This window comes from Rhinolophus hipposideros (assembly GCF_964194185.1).
Source record: "Rhinolophus hipposideros genome assembly, chromosome: 9".
Taxonomy (NCBI): domain Eukaryota; kingdom Metazoa; phylum Chordata; class Mammalia; order Chiroptera; family Rhinolophidae; genus Rhinolophus; species Rhinolophus hipposideros.
The window spans coordinates 7,286,677-7,304,158 of NC_138055.1; the positions used below are offsets into that span (position 1 = coordinate 7,286,677).

Genomic DNA, 17,482 nt, shown 5'->3' on the forward strand with positions numbered 1-17,482 from the left:
TGGTTTGTGAAAGGCTGCAGAAGGGGCCGTCCCACACTTGCTTATCCTCAGATACAGCTGAGTCAAAGTGCATTACTTGTCAAACGGAACAAACATTGAGACAAAAGCTGAAGGCTTTAAGATCTTTCATCTATCTTACAGAGGAATGGAGAAGCTCTTACAGAGAATTATGCAGATGACCGGACGACACACATTTATAAGCAAAGCCTGGAATGCCCTCAATTGCTGTCCTACAGACCCCGTAATGCATAAAGAACAAGAAAGCTTTGAGGCAAGTTCAAATCTCATGTACTGATCTGTTAGTCATCTTTGGAGACTGAAGGGTTCAAATAATCAACATGATAGGTATTTGTTGTCAGCTCTTGTACAACAAACAAGCAAGCAACCACAAACAAACCTGATTCTGTTCTCTAAAGCCAGTTCACATCAGGGTTATACACTAATGGGTGCTTAAGTTCACTCCTACCAGTACTACCCTCAATCCCATCCCATTGCAGGCGGGAAATTTTACTCCCCTTAATTAGAACCAGCACTTTCAGTTTCTTATAATCTGAAATATAACAACCCCAATCTTCGTTTTATAGGTGATCATCAAGATTTGAGGGAAAATAATCAACACACCTGCTAAGAAAAAGCTAAAGATCCATGCTTTCAAATATTTCATAGGACACTTCATCAAGGCTTCCTGAGGGTCAGAACAGCCCCAACTCATAATCTTTCGCTTGCTCTTACCATTTTTGTGCATATTGGCTTCCTGTGTGGCTACAGAGGGCAGTCCCTCCATCATGGAGGTCCACTGTTTAAAGCGAGACTCTGTTCCAGCCTCCTTCCCACCAACCATGCCATAGTCCATGCCGCCAGAGCTGAAGCCTAAAACAGAGAACCACATTTTATGTCTTTCTATAAACTTCTAGTATCAGTAACCACGAGTTCTGAGGCAGAACCCATGAACAGCTTCGTTTATAATGTAAAGACTAATTCACAAGTTTCTTCACTCAGAAACAGGAATTTTAAACCAAAATGCTGATCTTGGCTCTTGCTTGCTAAAAACATAATGGCTCATTTCAGTGCTTGCGCCTTCACTTGTTCATTTAGCTCACATGGGTGCCAGGCAGAATGCGGGGGCCAGTGAGCCCCCAACTGAGATGGAGGTGTCCACACAACAAACCAATATGGTGTAAGAGCAGCTACGAAGCGGTGGTAAGGGTACTGGGGGAGGAAAGGCTTTGCAGAAGGGACATTTGATCTAGGTCCTAGGGTAGGTATGCGAATTAAGTCAAGGAAACCAAGGCCAAAGCTCTAGCTCATGACAGTAAGTCCTATTTAGGGAATGATGACAGTTCAGTGAGACTCCAATGCTCGACTAACTATGGTTGAAGTGAGGGGGAGTGGCAGGAGGTGGGGGAGAAATGAAGAGTCTTGTCATGTAGGGTCTTTACATATCAGGCGAAGGAGTTTGGACTTTCTCCCCGCTCTAAGACAGGAGGTAAAGAAAATTTTAAGCAAGTGAGAGAGATAACTAGGTATGTATTTTAGAAAGAGAACTGGCAATGTGAGAATGGGGTAGATGGAGGTCAGGATAGAATGAGAGGTCATTGTGAAAGAAGTTTTTATGCAATAATGAAGACCCCAAAGCTTGAACAGGCAATTAGTAAGAGGCTCAGAGTTCACTTTGCCATGAGCCCCCAGGTATGCCTCAGGTATCAGTGGGATGATATTACCCAAGAGTCTGGGTGCGCAACTTTGTCCACTGCACAGGGCTGGGCAGGTGAAAGCCAATGTGAAAAACTGCTTGATGGAGTCTCATACGGTCCACCATCCATTCTGGATCAGAATGTACTTAATACTTTTTCAAACTGATTCTCATAAAAGTAAAACAAAGGACTAAAATCAATAGATGAAATGGGAGGGGAGAAACAATGAATAACCACAGAAAGACCAGAAAGCCACAGTAAGTATATCAACTACACACAAGTACAGGCACTCCCAGGGAGGTGGACAGGGTCGTCACCATGCCAAAGCTCAGGGGGTCTGCAGGAGCCAAAAGCCAATCTCTTCTTCCTCTAGAATGTGCTGTACCAGTCAGGCCAGACTCCACGCTCTACTCATTTTACTCTCCTACCACGGGTGGTGTCTTATTGGCTCTTACATGCCATTTATCCAGATCCCACGGGGGGCCCAGGCCATGTTTTTCTCCCCTGTGCTTCTCCTAGTCATCAAGGATAGTTTGATAAATGCATACTAAATCAAGTTGAAATAATTTCTAACACCTTATTGACCTGTGTTTAAAATACTGCTATTAAAGAACATTGTTCCTTCACTGTTTGTAACCAACTTCACTAGTCCAAGTGATTGTTGGAGGGTGGGGGTGGGGAGCAGAAATCCCTGGTATGGGCTGGAAGTATTTCAAATTAAACGATTTTTTAAAAAAGAATTTAAGATGGTTTCTTCTTTTGTCCTATGGAGCCAAAATAAAACGAGACTAGAGGACAGGAACGTGGAAAGGAACAAGGGCTTTGTCTGACACAAGCTTTCAGGGCCTAAGCGTGTTGCTCCTTGGGCAAATTACACCTCTATCTTTGACAGAGAAAACCAGCCCCAGCTGCTTGGCTGGTAGGCCATCTGAAGGCTGGTTCCAGTCTCTGAGAAAGAGCTTTTGAAAATAACCCAGGATTCTGGTGAAGATTAAAAAGAAGAATGTAGGGATTAGTAAGATAAGGAACCACTGCTTACCTATTAACTTTCTTTAGAGTTGCTCTAAAATTTCTTTAAAACTCATAGTGAATTAAAGATATTTAATTTCAGTTCTTTACAGTTCTCTTGTGACACATGAATTGCAGAAAATCAATAGGAGTTACGCCACCAAAATATGGCAGCACCGTAACTAAATAACAGGTTCGGTAGGGAAAAAAACTGAAGGGGATGAGAGGGAGAGTAGGAGATAAAACTGCTTTGAAAGTTTCAGTCTACAAACCCAAAGTACGAGAAGATAAATCGATGCAAGTTTGTACATGACTGTCTTTCTTCGACATCACGTAGTAATGCATGACGTCAGGACATACAATGCGCTCAACAAATCTGGAGGCAAGGGGCTCTGGGGCACTGCTCTCTAGTAACAGAAAGCGGAGTCCCCACTTGTGACCTCTGGGCTATTTATGAGCTGTCATACCTCTAAGCCCAGGAAAACAATGACTTTGTTATACTTGCTATTTCATCAAAACCAAACTTGCTCAGTCCACCAAGTGGCCTCCCTATTAATTCTCCAGCTTACCAACACTTTAATTCAAATCAAACAAACCATTTAGTTCAGTTTAATGAATATGTATGGAGAACCGAATTTGTACCAGGCTTTGTGGTAGGAGCTGAGGTACAAATGGAGACAAGACATGCCCCTTGCCTAACCAGGGACTCTTTTCACCAGCACATCCCTTTTACCTAGCTTATCAATCTTACAAATACAACCCTTGGCCTCCCTTATCTGTCCTTGCCAGAATTACTTTCTCCTATCTTCACACACCCCAAGCCGTCGTCCATTCATCACTACCGCTTGGCTCAGTGCTTACCATCTGGAGGAAACTCTCAAATTAACTTGTCCTTAATTGATTCATTCCTTCACTTCCTTTGTCTACAAGTTCTCTATTTTCTGCTACTCCTTTTGTTGCAGATTAAAAAAAGCAAACTACTGCTTTTACAATAATTATAATAAAGAGTAAATTATAAAAGAAACAAATCACCCACAGTTGCCTATTTAACACAACAGTTCTAATCCGTGTTCATACACACGTGATATTGACATATTCATGCCAGGATAGATACGAATTACTCTGCTGCTGTTTTAATAATTTCTAATATTCATAACTTTACTTTTCACTGGGTATACCACACACATAAATGTCACAAATTTTGATACATTTGAAATATAAAAAGTAAAATTTTACCGGAAATGCATTTTCTAATAAAATGAGTGACTGTTTCTCGATAAGTCTGGATACCTATAATAACTATGACTTATTACTAGAATGAGACCAAGTTCACACCACTCTATGCCTATTTTTAGAAATTTCGGTAGACATATAAGCACTAAGAAATCTTATATAAATGAGTAGATGGGAAAAGAAGGAGTCTTGGTATAATATCACTTATTTCTTTGAATTCCTTTTTAGGTATATTCCCTTCCCCCAGAGGTTTCAACAACATAGATAAATAAAACCTAACTTTTAGATAGGTCATTATCACCTGACTATTCAATTAGGTATATTTTCAATTTCGCTGAAAGTAAAGAAGTAGAAAACCATCTATTTTACAAAAACAAATCAATTAAGGATTCATTAGGCAGTCATTAAAGTCATTCAACTTTTAATTCTGAGAAAAATACCCAAAAAGGCATTATCGAAACTTAAGAAACTTTTAATTATTCTTGCTACTTTTTTACCCAAAAGTATCATTTCTAGTTTGATATACTCAGCATGACGAAAATTGAAATATTATTCATTTTTTACATCTTTGCCATATAACCTTTTTTTAATGAAAAATTAATCTCTATATATGCTTTAAATATATTTTCATCAAAATCTTATAGCTACAGATTTAGTTTACTCAAAACAGGCACCCAAATCAGACTTAGTTTCAGTCCCAAAATGTATTTTTCAATTCAAATAAATGTGGTAATATAAATTAAGGAAAATTACAACTGTGAAATGAATTATAAAATTCATTTTGTAAGGTATATTATAACTGCTCAGATCACAATATGATAAAAACCTAATAGAATTAATTTATTATTTAATAAGTTATCGAATGTAAAAAAGTTAGTAAGTCAGTATGTTCTTTCTCCTTACTTAATTTGGATTATGATACCTAGCTAAATGTGTAAATTACTTATGAAACAGGAATGATTAAAAAATGAAAATTTCTTTAGTATATGTATATTGAACCCCGATCCTCAGCCATTAGGAATAGTTAAGAGTGAAGTACAATAATCACATCACCATTAATCTAACAAGATATCATGATAAAATTTTTCTATATATTTAATAAGCAAGAAAGGTATATGCTGCTAAAAACTACCAGATTCACAGCCAACATATAATTTTACTTTTTAATAGGAGGTAGAAAACATTAAAGACGTTACAAGGACTGTCACTGGAATAAATACATCGTTTTTTTTTTTTTCTTTAAGGAGGGCACACACAGCTCAGTGGTCCATGCAGGGATCAAACCTGCAACGTTGGTCTTATCAGCACCACGCTCTAACCAACTGAGCTAACCGGCCACGCTGGAATAAATACATCTTGATTTTAGATTTTTAACAACTAATTGACTAATGTATACCCCACCTAAAGGAAATCATATAAAAGTTTCTCCACAGGCTTTACCTGATGCATTATGAAAACTGGTTATTTAAGAGTCAGTGTCACTAACCTATATGCTCAAGCTGTTTGAAGGTGCTTTTTCTTCCACCTGAGACATGCTTTAGAGATGAGTACTGAGAAGACCTGTGTGCATTTAAACACGTGGAAAAGCCGCTGCGGCTTCCAGATGCTCTCTTTGCTTTGAACAGACTAGACTCTACTTCGAGGACTATGCATTCTTTGACAAACGGGGGACGGAAGAAGCAAAGTTGCCCTGCTTTATTATTGCACATGGTGTCTAAATTCAGAACAGCTCAACATATACCAAGATAACCCAAGCTTCATTTTTAACAGAAAAGGAAGAAGGTGAAGACTGGAAACCCAGGGGTAATGACACCCTCATGAGGCATTACGAGAAGCTTCCTCCTGGCGTGGTACCCTGGCGTTCTACATCCAGATGAGTAAGAGATGGTAAGATATGGGACGGTGGAGAGTTTGCCCTTCTTTTACGTCAAGTGCAAGAAAGGTTATTTTGAATTTAAGTCAGTTCTCAGGTGGTTCACTTTTAAGAGTATTTGATAGAAGTTGAGGATCTGGAAATTAACTCCCTTAAAACTATCCAGGATCAAGGAGTCCTTGAAATCTTGGCTCGTCTCTGCATATGGACACCCCAGTAGAAAGTGGGCACCTCACAGGTCCAGAGCAGAGAGAGGAGGGCCACTTGTCCAGGGTCACTTTGTCACCTAAGAGCATGGATTTCTTGTTTTTGAGTTTGCACTGTTTCTTCTTTACCAAAATAAAATCTAAATGTCAATCTGAGAAGAAACCCACTGTGGTATGTGGTACCTTTTTAATTTTTAAATTTTATTTTTAAATCACTGTTGCATCACTGATTAGATTCTGCTTACAACATGTTCCCCAGTTCTGAAAGAGCTACGATTTGCCTGCCAACAAATTCTTGATGAATGTCAAAGGTATAACCTTACTTGTGCTAATTCTATTTAAATCAGATGAAATACTAACACCAGAAGAATTCTATCAGTTTGCCGTATAATTTCAGTTCCCCATTTTTTTCATGAAAAGGTAATTTTATCGGTAGAGTTAAACAGCTCAATCTGTATATATTTCAATACATTATAACCCCAGGTACACTCAGCATGTAGCACTCAGCATGTACAAACATTCAAACTGGTTTTCAACAATTCCTAGTGGTAGGAGAGCAAACTGCCACTCGTAAGTGGTAAAGGAGGTCAGAAGTTGGAGCCCTGTCTCTGCTATTTACTGATTGTGTGGTAAGCTTCAGAAAACCATCGAAACTCTAGGATGTTGGTAACTCAGATATCTCACCTATAAGACAGGGATAAGAATATTTATCTACTTTGTTGTGAAAACACAGGGTGATGTAGGTCCAACCCCCTACCACGGGCTTAAAAAAGTAGCTTTCATTCCTTACAACTTACCAGAACCATATCCAGGTATTGGCCCTTTGGTTTGAAGGTCTGGGAGGCCCACATTCAGAGTGTTAGGTACCATGCTGTCCAGGTGTGGCTTGGGCCCAACAGGATGAGATGGTGAATGCTTCATGCTAGGCTGCCTCTGCTGCTGCTGTTGCTGCTGGAGTGCACTCACCATTCGAGCCAGCTGCAGGCGAGGAGGACGCCCGGGGGAAAAGGGACACCGATAAGCCAACATCCCTAACGCCACAGGAAAAGACTGTTTTGGCTACCAAAGAGGGGAAGCAGAGATGCACTCCTCCCAGAGAGCACTGGGGGGACCCCGCAACCCCACGTACCTGCTGCTCCTGCTGCTGGCGCACGGCTTGAGAAAGCTTTCTCTGGTTCTGTAGCAACTGCTGCTGCTGCTGCTGCTGCAAGAGAAGCTGACAGGCCTACAGGGAAGAAAGAGAGAGGGCTTCAGTTTCCTAAGACGGGCTCCCTGAAAACACCGAAAGGGTGCGTGCTGAAGTACAGGTCGTGGAGTCAAGTGTCCGTGAGGGAGCTACCCTCAAGGTGCTGGTCCATTGGTCACATGTAACTCCCGCTGAGCATGCATAAAACGAAGCAAATCAAGTTCCAGGCAAAAGAAAACGCAAATAACCTTCTCAGCCATCAGGAGGAAAATCTGCAACTTACCAACTGAAACTGGGGAATTTGTGGAAGCTGGCTCAGCATGGCAATTTGTTGAGGAGATAACTGGGGCCCCACATTGAAAAGACCTGGATTCAGACCACTGTTGGGAAACTGCTTGAGCATTGAGGCAGAAACCTGGCCAGAAAGAAAGAAAAACAGAAAGAAACTGTCAGAATTTATCCAAATAAATTGTGTGTGTGTGAAGAGAATCTTAACAGATCTAAAGCCAGCATCAGTTTTTTTCCTTGAAAAATATTTATGAAAAATATTAAACGATAGGCAGAAATACACCAAAGTGGTTATCTCTGAGTGGTGACATTATAAGAGCTGTTAAATTCTTTTCTTAGACTTTCCAATTTTTCTACAAGAAAAATCATGAACTTTACAAGCAGGAAAACATCTGTAAGACTGAAAAATGTTAATGACAGTATGACTTTAGTCTGAGAAGTTATTACTGGAAATGTGCCATAGGACAAAATACACTAAACTGCATAAAGCTAATAAGTAAATGCTCAGAAAAAAGTACTTCTGTTACACAAATTAGAAAAATATATCAACTTGTAAACAACAAACGCTAGAGTTTCAACACATGACTTCTCACACCAAACACTCAGAGTCACAGAGAGGCAGAGCAGAGGAGCCTAGAAAGTCAAACAGCTAAGGCGGATCCTTCTCTATGGTTTTCAGGAGTGAGCTAGGCTAGGCTGCAGGAACCTCCAGGGACAGAGAAAGGATTCCCTCCCACCTTCAGACTGCTGATCCTAAGATGTTTTAACTGAGCTGAAAAGAGTTTCCCTGTACTTTCTTCCACTGAACCCACGGACTCAGCTGGTGCCAAGGAGAACAAACTTAACCCCTCTTCTATGAGTGGCAAGTAGCACACTGGTCAAGAGTTTAGTTCTCGAGGCAGACTGCATGGGCTGCCCATTCTTAGGAGTGTGACTCAGGGCAAGTTACTCATTTAACCTTTCTGAGCCACATTTTCCTTATCTCCAAAAGTGGAATAATAATATTAACTTCAGTAATTGAGGATTGTATGAGTAAATCCATGTCAAATGTCAGAAATGCACTCCATAAATGTTCTTATTCCGCAGGGCGGTTTTTCAAATGTCTAGAGACAATGATCACTGCTCCCTGTGCCTCACCTTCAGACTAAATATAAGCAGTTCTTTCACCTGTATCTCATTCAATTTCTCATGCACATCCAGAACAGAAAGCCATTTTCTAGAACAGTCTAGTACTGAGTAGACCTGGCCATCACTAACCATTCTGTTAAAAGCTGTGCTTTTATTAACAATGCCTACGATCTTAGTTTCTCTGATGATTGCATCGTAACTCCCAATTCTTACACTAAGCTTACTGTCAATTAAAATCTACAATATTTTCGAATATGTTTTGCTCCCCTATGTAATATTTAAGCAGATGGGTTTTAAAATTTTGTTCATTTATGTTTTGATCTTAGGACCTCATGTTTATCTTTATGTGCATAGTGCATAGTAGGTGCTTAATACCTATTAAGTGAGTGACTATTACATTTTAACAATTTAACACCAGATTCTTTTCTACTGTGTTATTCTACTCATTCCCAGTTTGTGTCTGCCCATCTGGTCATCGATGAAAATGTGGAAGCTGAGTAGCACGCCACAGAAACCTCCCAACCTGAAACTGATCAGCCTGGATGAACAGTCAATCATTTACTAAGCCACACAACGGTTTCAACATTTAACCTATATTTTTTCAGCTTGTCTAAAATAAAGAGCTTGTCAAATGGCTTGTCAAAATAGAGATACAACTATATCATTCTTATAATCCAAGATTTATTTTACCACTCAAGGAAGGAAATGAGTTAAGTTAAAACTTGTTAGCAAACTAGGATTCTTGATTCCTATTCACAGGGGCTCGAAAGCCATCTTTTTGACAATCTAGTCTAGAATCTTGCCTGGAATTGGCGCAAGGTTCATCAGTCTTTAAGCAACTTTCCTTATCCTTTCAAAAATAGTTTTAAAATTTTCCCCTTTCTCCTCACTTCTTGTGGAGGACACATGCTTCTTTCCTGCGTCTGATCTGAAGCTCCACACAGAGGGGCACCTGAATTTAGCACAAAGACAACCGTCCAGGCCTTTTCCTTTTCTTGTTAGCAAGTCTACAAGGAGCCCCACCCCACCCCACCCCCGCCCGCCCCATTACTGGGGGATAAGACTGGAATTCAGTATTAGGGAGCTCACATTCTCCAGTATCAGTTTTCAGAGTAGAAAAGGGAGTATTCCCCACCCCCAATGCCTTCTTCTTTTGTCTTAAAAATTCAGGATTTTGGCAGCAAAGAGGGGCTGTCATTATTAACCTTCCCGTGAAGGCCCCGCCCCTAGCATTCCTCAAAGATCACAGACAGGGCTCTGTGATTCGTTTCACCAATTCCCTCTTGGCTGTAGAATTTATATTCCTTAATTTAAGGAATCTTAACCCTTTTGGTTGAACATCCTTGTTCTTAACAGAGAAAACAAAAGTAGTAAAAATTTTATTTCCACTTAATCAGCATTATACAGAGTCCAGAGCAATTCTTTTTCCAGTCACCAAACTACACCAAACTCGAAAGGCTTTTCATCTGCCTACTCTTTTGCAACCCTCAGCTTACTGTGTTCTCATCCCCACTGTGACTCTTACACACATTCATCCTTGCTCGCATCCTCTTACTTTCCATCTTTTGAAAATGCCCTTTTAAAAACTGAGTCATCAGAAGACCCACTGGGTTTTCCCATTTTCTTTCTTTAGCATCACAGTCAAAGTAAAATCCCTCAATTTCCTAATGCTTTTGAGTAACAGTCTCTGCCGCATTCTCAAGAATATCTGTCTATCTTTTGACAATTTCTAGTCTTGAAACACTTAAGTTGAGGTTTCCTATACTTGGCTCACCAACTCGTTTTCTCCAAGATCTCAGTCTCTGTCACTAACCTAACAATTCTATCATTTTGGAAAATATGTGAAAGCAATAGTTCTCCCAGCTTCTTCCTCTCTATCCTCTAAGAGATGCTGAGTGTTGCCAATTAATTGAAAAATGTGTTTGCTTTCCTATTTTAAGCGTCGGACCCCTAGCCAATGTGAGCACAGCACTCAAAGCGAACACAGCACTACTGCACATTTTGCTGCTGCCCCAGTTTTATGGCCAGGATGAGGGACACGCCCTACAACAGTGTCTTCCAAATAAAACTCTTCTTCATCTTTCCTTTGAGTTCACTCGAATAGTCACCAGTGTGACTTCACTTACTGTCTCTGATATAATAGTTCTAATCTCACCATGTTAAGATTTTTTTTAGGGGGCGGGAGGAGGCTATGAGTGTAGAATGTCCTGGGCTCTCTATCAACATCCTATTTCAAACTGGGGTCTTAGTCTACTAAACCTCAGTGACCCATGAAATCATATTTACAACCTTAAGTGTGAATCTTACATTCATTTGATTTAGCAACCAGACTGGGTTGAACGGTGTTTCTCCAAAAGTCATGCCCAGCTGGAAGCTCAGAATATGACCTCATTTGGAAATAGGGTCTTTGCAGATGTAATCAAGTTTAAGATGATGCCATACTGGATTAGAGTGGGCCCTGGTCCAATGACTGTGTCCTTAGAAGAGGGCAATTTGGACACAGAGACAGAAGAGAAAGTCGTGTGAAGACGGAGACACGCAGGGAAGAACACGGCTTGAGTATGGAGGCAGAGATGGAGCGATGGATGAGTATAAAACTAAAGAACATCAAAGACTGCCAGTGCCCCCCAGAAGTACGGAGGGGCATGGAATAGACTCTCCTGAAGAGCCTGCAGTAGAAACCAACCCTCATGACACCTTGATTTTGGATTTGATTCTCTCCAGAACTGTGAGAGAATACATTTCTGTTGCTTGAGCTACCCAGTTTGTGGTAATTTATTGTGATAGTTTCTAGGAAAGAAACGAATACAGTAACTATGTTTGGTAGGCTTGTGCTGCTGTGTCAGCCACTAGTCTCAGATGGCTTTTGTGTACCTGAAACAGGGATAATCTAAACTGTGATGTGCTTTCAGTGCAAAATACACACCAGATTTCAAAGACTTGGTACTAAAAAAAATAATAAAAATTTCAATAATTTTTAAGCATTGTTACAGGTTGAAATGATAATTTAGCTACAGTGAGTTAAAACAAACAATATGCATTATTAATTGCACCTATTTTTATCTTTTTAAATGTGGCTACTAAAAACTCTGAATTATATTATGTGGCTCGTAGGATATTTCTATTGGAGAGTGTTGCTCTAGGCTATCAGCATTGTTTCTAACATTGTTCCAATGTTTTTTAACTTCTGTGATCCATGGAAAATCTCCTCTGCTTATTTTGCCTCCCAATCTGCAGGCTTTCCAAAAAAACAGCCATTGCCTAAGCTTTCATTTTCCCGTACTTCTTCTTTCAGTTTTAAAATCTCTAGTGAACAAATCAGCTGGTCTCCTGATCAACACATTTTTCTTCAGTCTTGGAAATGGATGCCATCCCTTTCCAAGAGCCCATCATTCCCTCCCCTTACTATTCCTACTACGCAAAATTACCTCAGAAACCACCATTCCAAGTACAGCGTACCCATGACCCAGAGGTACCCTAGAGAAATCCATCCTAGGAGACAAGTATAAGAATAGTCACAGCAGTGGTGCTCATAACAGCAAAAAAATCTGGAAACAGCCCAAGTATTGATAGGATCGGTACATTCATGTAATGGAATACTGTATGAACCCCAGCTGCCCAAATCAACATGGGAAAATCCTAGGAACAATATCAAGTAAAAAAAAGTCAGAGATTTCATTATATAAAATAGCGCGAAAAAGACAAAATGAAACAATATATTGTTTAAAGAGAGACAGATACAGAAAGACTATAAAGAAAAGAAATGCTAACACGATGTATTTTTATACTTTAAATGCCAGCATCTCATATGTTCCATAAATTGACAGTTATAAAGACTGTAAAGGTTATACTTCGAGAACTTCCTATCGAGCTTTGCTTAGCCTCTCCCTTCTTCAAATTGCACAGGTATTGTCCTTCTCCAATGAATACAGAGGACCACAGAGAAGCACCACCAGGCTCCTGGCAAATGGCTACTCCTTCCTGGGCTGCAGAGTAATTAAAGTGCAGGTTTGCACATTCCCATAGCAGGGAGTTAATTATTCTGGCTTAAAAGCCCTTCAGTTTCCAGCTGGCCTGGAGAAAGTGACGATCTAGTTGGAGCCAATATGGCATTTAACGAAGCATTGCAGGTGCAAAATGACAGCAATTTAAAAGCAAGACAAAAGCTGGCTAGAATATGCTACTTTTGGAATATCTGAGTTAAGGATAAAACAGGCAAGATAGAAAAAACACAAGGCCTAGAACATCTAACAAATCTTAAAGATTAGTTTCAATGTCTTCTTTTCATGTGCACATTAAATATTGACTGCGCCTATTCAGTGGTTATAGTGATTGTAACATTTAAAAATATTTATCTGTTTATGTTTATAAACGTAAATGTTTATGTGCTTTGTCTCAGGGATTTCATTCTGGGCAACTAAATTTGGAAATAATCTGGGCAAAGATATATGTATAAGGATTATAAGATGTATAAGATCTATGTATAAGGATTTCTCTACAGAATTATTTATAAGAGTAAAATACTAGAGACAACTAAATATCCAATACTGGGGGAAGGGAAACCCATGTAAGTCTACCTGAGGGAACATCACACCTTCTTTGTTAAGAATGACCAATATGAAGACTACACAGCAACAGAAGAAAACACGAGGACCAGTGCTGACGGCAACAGCAGGACATAGAGACTATGTACGCGGGTATGTGAAAATCATGCCTGCACACGGACAAAGTCCCAACAGGAGATTGTGGAGAAGTCGTCCCTCTCAGTATGGCTGGGTGGGGGGCTTTCAGGAAGAATTATTTCTCCACCCTCCAAACTTTCAGTATGGCTGTTATAGAATTGTCTTTACTTTTTTATTGTCTTTACTTTTACTTTAGCTATGTTTACTGAAAAAACATAGCTACCCAATTACTTTCTTTTTAAAAATATGAAAATGTCAAGAAAACATTGGAAGATTCCACTGTTCAGTATGTTGCCCTCATCATGCATTAAATGTTAACCACATTTTGCTAAATAAACAAATTTCAAAAAATGTAGGCGAACACAAGTACTTTCTCCAAGAAGCGCAGACACTTTGGTCATTCACAGCCTCTAAATCTCTTAGACTAAGTTAACTGTGCTTTCCTCACAATTCCACTTTCTATATCATTCTGAAATGCGTCTTCGACTTGACATATAGTACTGAGCCTGAAATCCATGCCCTGCATAGTTACAGAAGTTCAGGTTTCAGCAGTGAACAAAAGCAAACCCATATCCTGCCCCTGTGAAGCTTGTAACACTTCTGGGGGAGGACAGGGTGGCGGCGGCATACTGTCCCAGCCTGGCCTGGGACAGCCTCCCTGATAAGGTAGCACCGAAGCCGAGAGCCAAAGGAAATAAAGCTGGAGCCACGTGGCAATTTGGGAGAAGGGGGTTGTAGAAGCATGCTCAGTGTGCTGGGGCCAGTTGGCTGGAGAGGCTGAACCAATGGGAGAATGGCAGGTGGGTGGAGGTGGGGGTGTCACCAAGAACCTCAAAGACCACAGTGAAGAGTGAGCTTTGTATTCTCAGTGAGAGCGAGCCGAGAGGATTCCCAAGAAAGCTGCAGGAACATGGTTTCCCTTCACTTCCCACGCTGACAGAAATGTTCTGTATCTGTATTGTCCACACAGTAGCCACTAACCAGGTATGGCTATTTAAATTTAAATGAACGCAATGTAAAAATTCAGTTCTTCCATTCAACTAGTCACATTTTCACTGCTCACATGGCTAACGGCTACCTTGGACAGTGCGGTGTGAGGGGGTCAGTCTGAACGCTGGGTGAAGAACAGGACCAATGTGGCCATTTCTAGGCGAGCAAGGGTGGTGGCTCGGCCCGGGGTCCCATTCGAGGGGGTGATAAGAAATGGTTGGATTCTAGATGAAGTTGTGACGGGAGGGTTTGTTGGTAGATTGGATGCGGACTGTGAGAAGAGTCACAACGGACTCCTGCGGTCTGTGCCCTGAGCTCCTGCAGAAAGAGAGTTTACCTCCATTTACACGGAGGAGCAGGGTGTTTTTGAGGGGGGTGTGGGATCAGTCTGAAGTTTGCTTTTGGACAAGTTAACTCAAGATGCCTGGAAGGCATCCTAGTCAAGATCCCCAGGAGTCTGTGGAGCTGAGACGTGCTCTGGGCTGAAGACACGGTTGGAACTGTCAGTATTTAAGTTGTTCCACTGGGTGAGATCACCGAGCAGTGGCTGCGGCTGGTGAGAAGAGGGTCGAGGATGGAGACTGGAGGGCACTCTGAAGTTTAAGTGTTGGGGAGTGAGGAGGAACTTGTAAAGGAGATGGAGAACGAGAGCTACGGAACTGGAGAACCAACACAGTGTCTGAATGCCAGATGAATTAAATGTTTCAAAAAGGAGGCAGCAACCAAATGTGTCAAACGCTGCTCATACAGTCAGTGAGCAGACACTGCAGAACAGACCACTGTATTCCACAGCATAAAAATCACCAGTGACCTTTCCCACGAAGGTCTCAGTTCCCTCTGCCACTGCCTTACCTGGACTCCTGGACTAACCTTGTAACTGATCTCCGCTCTAGTGATTCTGCCACGCAAACATGTCCTGTGCGTTATGTTCAGTGTTATCTTCCTAAAACATAAATCTTCCTAATTGCTACTCAGCTAAAAAAATCTTACCTAATATTGTATGATCTGTAGCAATAGCAGCCAAACTTCAGGGTGCACATAAAAATCACCTCGGGGTGGCTAGGTGCCAACACCCCAGATTTTGTCTCAGTAGATTGGGGGACACCTGGGAACTGTATTTTTAAATAGTAGCCCAGACAATGGTTATAAACCATGCTGACCAAAGGACCAAGTCCAAACTCCTTAGCAAGGCAAACAAAGCTTTTCCAAATTTGGTCTCAAACTTCCTGACTAGTTCCTTCCCATTCCACTCCAGACAGCAGCTACATGCGTCCACAAGCTCAAACTAATTATTCCGATTACCTGCCTCTCCCTAAACACACCCTGCCCTTCCAGAGGACTGGCCCTGCACAAGCTGCCCCATGCCCAGGGGGCACCTTCAGTGTAGCTGTGCCCAGCCAAATGACTCAGTCTTCAAGACCCAGGTTAAATGTCACTCGCCCAACTCCCAAACTCCGCTAAGCATTTCCATACAACACTTATCACACTGTTTCTGACTATTCTTCCGTCACCACGACCAACTGCAGGAGGCAGCACGGGAGAGATGGCGTTTTCTTCAGCTGTGCAGTCAACACACTACCTGGCACACTGCAGACATTCAGTGACGATGGACGACTAAGGCAGGTTGGAAAGTGTTTCAAGAGTAAAGACACTGACACTGTAAGTGCCGGGAGTCACGGACAGGTCTGTGCGGGGGCTATAACACTGCCGGGACATGGGAGTGACCGGGACTCAGAGGGCGGGAAGGGCCAGGGGACAGACACTAAGAAGACTCCCAGACAGAACCACGAGGAGGCGGCCGAGGGAGGGAGGGCATAATGCACTCTTCTTCCTCTGCAAGACAAGCACGACTCAATGTCAAAAACAGGAGCTGAAATCTACAGATGATAGTTTCAAATAAGTATCTGATGTCTTGAAAGACATTTCAAAAAATGAAACAACAAAACCTGACTCTTTATACCTGTTGGTTGGATCTATAAGCGCCCTCACCCCTTTGTATAGGGACAGACTCAAAGCTCTTGCTTTTACTAAGTTCATGAAAGTAACACTCTCAGGAGTGTTACCAAGGTCACACTGAATTCTTACACGGCTTATCAGCTTTTACTTTGCTCCAGAGACTCGTTTTCTCACAATGAAGTGAGTAATGTGGGGATTTCTTTCGCAGTATGTGGTACACTGGCACAAATCTCACACCTGTACCCCCCAAAACTCACTGCACATCTCCTACTAAGACATGGACCTAAAAGGTTCCCATGGTACCCAAGGGCTGCGTCTCACAGAGCTGCTCTGTGATTAAGTCTCTTCCACCTCATTAGCTCTACAACTCCTCCCGGGGCACCCAGTCAGTATTCTAGCATGGATCAGCTCCAAACCTTTCAGAATAACCTAGAACCTGGCAATTCTCCTGATCTTCTGTGGCTGAATCCTTGAGGGCAAGCAACTTCTGAATTTTGACACACAGAATTTATAAGGTAGTTTTATTTATTTATTATTATTATTATTTTTTTACAGGATTTTTGGGGAACAGTGTGTACTTCCAGGCCTTTTTTTTTTTTTTTTCCAAGTCAAGTTGTCCTTTCAGTCTTAGTTGTGAAGGGTGCAGCTCAGCTCCAGGTCCAGTTGCCGTTTCTAGTTGCAGGGGGCGCAGCCCACCATCCCTTGGGGGAGTTGAACCGGCAACCTTGCGGTTGAGAGGACGCGCTCCAACCAACGGAGCCATCGGGGAGCTCAGCGGCAGCTCAGTTCAAGGTGCCGTGTTCAATCTTAGTTGCAGGGGGCGGAGCCCACCATCCCGCAGGACTCAAGGAATTGAACTGGCAACCTCGTGGTTGAGAGCCCACTGGCCCATGTGGGAATCGAACAGGCAGCCTTCGGAGTTAGGAGCATGGAGCTCCAACCGCCTGAGCCACCGGGCCGGCCCTGTATTGATTTTTTTAATTGCATATAATTAAAACTACCTTATAGGGGCTGGCCCGGTGGCTCAGGCGGTTAGAGCTCCATGCTCCTAATGCCGAAGGCTGCCGGTTCGAGTCCCACATGGGCTTTCAACCACAAGGTTGTGGGTTTGACTCCTGCGGGGGATGGTGGGCTGCACCCTCTGCAACTAACAATGGCTACTGGACCTGGAGCTGGTCTGCGCCCTCCATAACTAAGATTGAAAGGACAACTTGACTTGGAAAAAGTCCTAGAAGTAC

At 41.8% G+C, this 17,482-nt stretch overlaps 1 protein-coding gene across 4 annotated transcripts in view; it reads right to left on the reverse strand.

Moving 5' to 3' along the window:
- Window positions 1-17,482, reverse strand: part of TNRC6B (trinucleotide repeat containing adaptor 6B) — a 218,437-nt gene that overhangs the window by 11,106 nt on the left and 189,849 nt on the right. For all 4 annotated transcript variants that reach the window (XM_081058640.1, XM_081058642.1, XM_081058641.1 and 1 more), the window contains 4 exons: window positions 7,484-7,615; window positions 7,144-7,239; window positions 6,812-6,992; window positions 733-870 (listed from right to left, as the gene is read on the reverse strand). In XM_081058640.1, coding sequence (XP_080914766.1) covers window positions 733-870; window positions 6,812-6,992; window positions 7,144-7,239; window positions 7,484-7,615 — 547 coding nt within the window. The remainder of the gene's footprint in view (window positions 1-732; window positions 871-6,811; window positions 6,993-7,143; window positions 7,240-7,483; window positions 7,616-17,482) is intronic.